Below are 6,857 nucleotides of genomic sequence, written 5' to 3'. Positions count from 1 at the left end.
TTGAACGATAATTTTATGATCACAAATTGTAGTGAATATAAGTCTTCTTGACTCATTGTCTTGTGTGTACTTCTTAAACATTTGTAAGAAGTTATTTCCTAATAGGATATCAGCTCCTGTATCATGGAAATAGATTGGTGGTGTTTTTACCTTGTACCAAGGTGTTTGACCTGCACCTCCCATAAGGATCTCTGCTTGTTTTATTCCTTTGCAAAGAATTAAAATTTTTCGAGAGAAATCTCATCCAGCAATTTTTGGCAATTCCTTTTCACATTCTTCAGGGAAGACTCCTCTTTTTGCTGTACAAATTCCTGCTCCCGAGTCAATATAAGCTGCAAAATACTCAGCCTTATATTGTTCATATAACATCCCTATCGAAATGTATATGGAGAAATGACTTGTTGTCATTTTTTAAAGGGATTACTAAATGGCCCCGCCATTTTTAACAGACTGTGTTGTAACTCAATAATCCGATTAAGACTATTTACTTTTAGTTTTCCTAAGGCCTCAGAAGGTAGAGTATGGTTACTCCTTTCTACTTCTTCAATGCGTTCTAGTAAATCATGTTCATGACTTACTAATTTCAACTGTTGCTTCTTCCTCTGTCTGTGAACAGAGTTCTCGAATCTGATTAAGGGATTGTCCCTTATCCAATTCTCTTGGTTTTCCATTTAGTAGAATTCTTATTGAATCCTCCAAGTCTTTTCTTTTGCCATGAACTCTATCCTTTTTTAAGGCGTTTCCATGGTTTATGATCCTCCAAGAATTCTAGACCAAGAATGAGTTGATCCATTTTTTTTCCTGGAATTCCCCAGATTTGAACTTCCAATTCTCCAATATTTATCACTCCTTGGTAAGTTCCTTTTTCCTGTTGTTCTAAATAATAAATCGAGTTACAAGAGAACAAGTTCCGATGACTTGTAATTTCGAATACTATTTTCACTTCTTTCCATCTTTTTGGAGATCTAAGTTTTTCTATTATAAAAAATTCTTTTTCTTCTGGTGAAATTTCTTGAATAGGAGATTTGTCCCATCTCCTGCTTGTCATTCTGTCTCCTTGAAAAGATAACCTTCGGAGTTCTATTTTAAGGTCTCTGTATAGAACCGGTCTGTTTTGAATTTGAATGTCTGTTTCATGAATTAAAGGAAACTCGATTCTTTTCGAGTATATTACTTGAGCAACTTTACCAAAGATCTCTGGAATTTCAATGAACTCATTTATAATAAATAATTCAGAATGGTGAGTATTAGAAAGAGCATAAAAAATTTGATACGTAATAGAATATGGTCTATTACCTTCTTTCATTAGTCTTTTTTCCTTGAAATTTTGATGCAAAGTCAAGGCTCGACTAAAATCTCTATCAGCTAAATTGTAGGATATTCTTGGATAAATAACTCCCACAATTTTTCCTGCACATAAATTTCCCGAGATAGTTCCTAGAACCGAATTTCGTATATTTCCCATTCTTTTATCGCATACTACGATATCTATGGGTGAATCTATTCTCTCTTTAAAAGTAGCCTTGATCATAATCTGGATTGCTCCAATATGAATCCAAGACATTGTCTTTGCTACTTCTGATTTTAATTTCTGTAATTCTTCTCGAATTTCTTCAAAGGGAATTAACTGCATTTCAATTTGATTACTGGTTAATTACATAGGGATCGCCATTTCTCTTCTGGATACCTTATAAATCAAATTATGTCTTCTTTGTCTTAGCCCTAGGTTTCCTAAGACTCTTTCAACTTGTCCTGCCGAAAATCCTTGGTACTTCTGTAATGTTGGATTTTCTCTCATAATTCTTTGGACCATATTATGAGATATCGTGGTTTGGCTAAAGAACCCAGCCAAACTTTCATGTGTTTCATGGCGAAACACTTCCTCTTTACTCTGATTCTGATTCTGATTCATTCTCAGAAACTTCTCGACTAAAAAATATCTCTTTTTCGTATATGCTTTCATCTGAGGGGATATACTCAAATTGATATACTTGGACTAGATCTTGAAAGAAGACTGCATCATCCATATCCGATGTTGCTTCAAAGAGTTTAACTCCTTTTTTCTCGTTTTCTGGACAATTTGTAGATATATGTACTCTTGCTCCATATGTCCAGCAGTTGCAATCCTTGAAACTTTCACTTGCTCTTGTATGAGTTCTTCTGAAAGTTCTTCTTGATGGTGTTCTTTCCCTGCTTTGTGATGAGCCTATTTCTTTTGTTATAGGGATTATTTCTGAATTTTTTCCTTTTAAATCTCTGTGATCTGTTTCCAATGATCGTTGGAAGATCATTTTCTCTACAACACAAAGGTGTACGCTTATCTATATCCCTTATTTTCTTGTAGTTCTTCTGTAATGCTGCCATATGACACCATTCTGCTAATTTTTCTTTCAAAAAGGAGGCACGTCTTGCCAATGTATCAAGATTGCCTGGAACATATTCTTTAATCAGTATTTCTCTCCAGGGACTTGGCATTTTTGCAAAAAATAGCTGAATAAATATATTTTTCCCGACTCCCGAATTCCATCTGTATTTGGTGAATAACATAATGTATTCATCAACTAAGCAGATATCATGTAACTCGAGGCTATAAAGAGCTTGAGTATATCTTCTCTTTTTCTCTGTATCTTGATTATTGAAATAGTCCACCCCTATGAATTGTGCTTTAAATAGGGTGGCCATTCTTTCTCCAATCTCGCTGAGGGATTCTCCTGCTAAGATTGATTTCTTAGTTTCTGGCATAGTCATCTCCCATGCGATCTTAACAGATCCCATTAAACTCATTTCTAGAAGTTTAATGAATCCTTCTTTATTGAGATCTAATGTCCCTGCTGCTATTCTCATAGCTGACGTCCAATCATCTATAAGATCTTCTCTGTTTTTGAAGTCCAAAACATCAAGGTTTAACATAACCCCGTAAGGATGTATTGGATCTAAAACAGTTTTTCCGTAAGGAGTTTGATGGAGAGGGATTTTACTCCTTCTTGATCTGGTTCCTGCTGGATGTGAATTTTCTCTAACCTGAAACTCACTATGTGGTTCTTATGTTTTAACCACATATCTTGGGGGATTCCCTATGGGTTGTTCACCCTCAGGGGAATTCATTTTTAGATCTACTACTTTGAGATTCGCAAAAAAATTCGCAAGATCTTGTAGATCCTCGAGATTTAATTTTTCTAAAGTAGTCATCAGATAGTGTTTTTCTCTGATACTACTTTTATAAGATTAATCATCATTTCATCATTGGTTGAAGGTTTTTGGACCATTTTGGTTTTACCTTTCTGATGTAACAAAAGTTCGGTACCAAATGAGAGTGGTAACCTTCCTCCTGTATTTCTTTTTCTAGAACCCGAAGTGTGTTCTAGATTTATGATTTTATTTTGAAGATCCTTTAGGTTTCCAAGAATTTCTTCTTGTTTCTTAAGAATTTCTTCAATTTTTCGAGGTATTTCATACAGCTGATTGCTGTAATATTGTACCATCTTTTGAATTTCTCTAAGATGTCCGGAGAGTTTAGAGGAATCTGGGGTAATCTCTAAAAATTGAGAGTTAGAAATCATTTTTTCTTTATCTCTTAAAAATTAAGAGCATTAATCACAACATGTTGTAAGTAATCTATTGTGAATAGATTAACTTGTTTATAGGATTTTATATGAATAAAATCCTCTTGATTCAAACCTTCGTTTGAAGTCATCTTAAAAAAAATCTTCTCCTCAACAAAGAAAAGCATGAATTAACGAATAATATTATGTATGAATAATTAACCTAAGGCTTTGATACCATTTTTGCGGATAATTCTTTGTATAATGAATAAGCACAAAATCTTCAGATTTTAGCATAAAATCTTTAGATTTTTAGCATAAAAAAAGCATAAATCCAGTACAAGAATTAAACAATTAAATATTCAAGTTTTGGGTCCTAGGAAGCTATTGCAAAAAATATTATGTGTAGGGAATTAAGACAAAGTCAAGTTTGAATTTGAGTATTTATCACCGATTTGCTCCTATCTTAACTTTGTTCAACGTGTTATTAATTAATGAAAACCTCAAATAATAGAAAACAGAACTCGTGACGAAACACGAAAGTGCTTCTCTCCTTGTGGTCAAACCTGACTTCTGTTCCGATTCTCTCCCCTCTTCTTGAATCACAGATTATATTTTGGTATTCCTTTGTTTCCCTTTCAGCAGCAGAAAAATGGATGAAAATCAAGAACAGGCATTGGCTCAGATGAGGAAATCAGTTCAACTTCTTGGTTCTTCCACCGATGTAATCGTTGTAACATATGTACAGCCATATTTTGAATTGTGATTGAAAAAAATTGTAAAGTTCTAGTCTTCTTTGTGAAATACTGATCATGGGTCATTTATGTTGCAGAAGTATGGGGATCCTACACTGATGAGATTCTTGATTGCAAGGTCAATGGACACAGACAAGGCTTCGAAAATGTTTGTGCACTGGCAGAAATGGAGGGCTGCGTCCGTGCCTCTGGGTCACATCCCTGAATCTGAAGTTGAGGATGAATTAAATGCAAAGAAAATTTATTTGCAGGGTTTATCTGAAAAAGGGTACCCCGTGATGGTGGTTAAATCCAATAAGCATTTCCCTTCCAAGGATCAGCTTCAATTCAAGAGTAAGTAATGTATTTTCATTTTGTAATTTGATTTCTTAGTTTCTTTAGTGTTTGGTACTATTTCTTGATTATTGGTTTAGTACATAAAGATTCTGGCTTTGAGTTGTAGCATTATTCCTTTCTTATCCTTTTGTTGTTCCATTGATGTTGGTAGCGCAAAATAAGTATATTATTATTTTTTTGTCCGCGAGGAAACAGATTTATTATAAAAGTCAATTGGATTTTGACGATCTGAAGGTTATAAATTGTTTATTCAAATGGGCCCTTCCTGTGATCTCTGGAAGTGTGTTGGCCCCTCCTTCACACTACCAAACAACTTCTTTTGATTATTTTTTTAAAAAAAAACTTTATTGAATTTTAGTAACCTCTTAAGCACTAATTTTTTTGTTTTTGTGGAAGTTGATATTAAAAATTTAAAATATGTCATAAAGATCATTTTGGGTATGCACTCCTGAGTTCCCTGTTAAAATAGCAAAATGTATACATTTCAAGCACAACATTGACACATTAGATCAGAGAGTATTGGATTCTTGACATATACTATGGGGTTCTTTTCTCTGTTGTTTGTCGATGGGGATTAGATACGGGATGTGATTCTAACATACATTTGTCAATTGATTCGACAAATTAGTCAACAAATGCATGGATAACAAGTGTAGAGTTTGGTAGTACATTAAAGCGTGCCCGTTTTTTGACCGGTGATTGAAATATATTCATGTTTAGCGGTTAGAAAAGTTTTGTACCAAATCAAGGTTGAGTGTTACTTTATCTAATGGACAACATAGCATGTGCTTATCATACTTGACTTGTTCCCTTTTGTATTTACATGTGATGTCTTTTGTGAATTGTTATCATGTCTGCTGTAATATATTGGAATCAAAACCTACTTCTGGTTTATGTATTTGTTACTACTTCAATACTTGATTATGTAGTTACTGGAAGTTTGTGCGGTGAAAATTTCTTTTCTTGAAAATTTAGGGATTGATCATGCATGGTAACACTTTTTTGGAAATACAGATCATTAAAAGACTCGGTTTTCTTTTACTTTCAATGCAGAATTCGTGACTTATCTACTGGACAAGACTATTGCAAGGTATAGATTCTAGTCATCTGTCATATGTGAATAAAGATCAATTTCATTTGCAACTCTTCTTAGGAATTCTGGTGGAGTCGGCAAAAACTTTTTACTTTGAAGCAAATTTCTATATGATATTGTAATTGTCATCGGTTTTTGATAAAATATCGGTGTCCTGCTAACTTCCTGTCCTGAACTATGGTCAAATATGTCATGTACATATAGTAGATCAGGATTGCACCGAAGGTACCCGTATCTTCTGCTCTGTAAAATTAAGCTTAAGTTATGGCTCAAGAAGTGATTTTTTTTTACCTTTTACAGTTCTTTTAAAGGCAGAGAAATTGGAAATGAAAAGTTGATTGGCATTATTGATCTGAAAGAAATTTCTTACAAGAACATAGACGCTCGCGGCTTAATCACTGGTTTTCAGTACTTACAAGTAAGTCGCCCCAATACCCCTTTCCCAGAAGCAATTCTTTGTATTTTATAGTGAAGTTAGAGTGAGGCTTTTTGTCCAAGAGTCATGAGATTCTGAGTATCACAGTGAGACATCTTTATTGTCATTCATACTGAGTATATGTCTGCCACTGCACAGGCATATTACCCGGAGCGGTTGGCCAAGTTATACTTGCTACATATGCCATGGTTTTTTGTGAGCGTCTGGAGATTGGTTTCACGTTTCTTGGAGAAAGCCACTTTAGAAAAGGTATATTTGATAATGAGATCTCTCTTTTATCAAAGCCTATAGTGTATGCTGGATTGGTGCCCTGCCCTTTAGGCCTTTATATGTTAAAATCCCAGTCTTCAAATTTGATACAGGTTGTGATTGTAACGAATGAAGAAGAAAGAAGACATTTCATGAAGGACATTGGGGAAGAAGCATTGGCAGAAGAGTATGGTGGGCGAGCTAAACTCGTTCCTATTCAAGATTTCGTACTGATGCCATTAGAAGACTCAGTCCTCTGAGTCATCCCATTGTAGTTCCATCTGGACCTCAACCCTCAGAAACTAATGTACGAAAACATGCTTTATCATTCAAATAAATAAAATTATGTGACAGAAACAAATTATGATAAGGAGGTCGTATTCAAAATCGCCTCAGGAACTAGTGCTCTTTACTTGTCTGTATTATAAAATGTACTTCATTAATGT

The 6,857-nt window shown here is 34.4% G+C and overlaps 1 protein-coding gene across 3 annotated transcripts; it reads left to right on the top strand.

Moving 5' to 3' along the window:
* Positions 1-4,044: 4,044 nt before the first annotated feature.
* LOC140881631 (CRAL-TRIO domain-containing protein YKL091C) lies at positions 4,045-6,781 on the top strand. Of its 3 annotated transcripts, none has more exons than XM_073287097.1 (6): positions 4,045-4,284; positions 4,378-4,630; positions 5,687-5,723; positions 6,027-6,144; positions 6,301-6,411; positions 6,525-6,781. In XM_073287097.1, the coding sequence occupies exons 1-6, from the start codon at positions 4,195-4,197 to the stop codon at positions 6,669-6,671; spliced, it is 756 nt and encodes a 251-aa protein (XP_073143198.1). In that variant the 5' UTR covers positions 4,045-4,194; the 3' UTR covers positions 6,672-6,781. The 3 variants fall into 3 exon arrangements, with proteins under 3 accessions (XP_073143198.1, XP_073143197.1, XP_073143199.1); XM_073287096.1 differs by having other exon boundaries at positions 4,375-4,630; XM_073287098.1 differs by having other exon boundaries at positions 4,048-4,266; positions 4,375-4,630.
* The last annotated feature ends 76 nt before the right edge of the window (positions 6,782-6,857 follow it).

This window comes from Henckelia pumila, chromosome 2 (genome assembly GCF_033568475.1).
Source record: "Henckelia pumila isolate YLH828 chromosome 2, ASM3356847v2, whole genome shotgun sequence".
NCBI lineage: Eukaryota > Viridiplantae > Streptophyta > Magnoliopsida > Lamiales > Gesneriaceae > Henckelia > Henckelia pumila.
The sequence above is the reverse complement of the archived record's forward strand: the minus strand, read 5'-3'. Positions and strand labels throughout refer to the sequence as shown.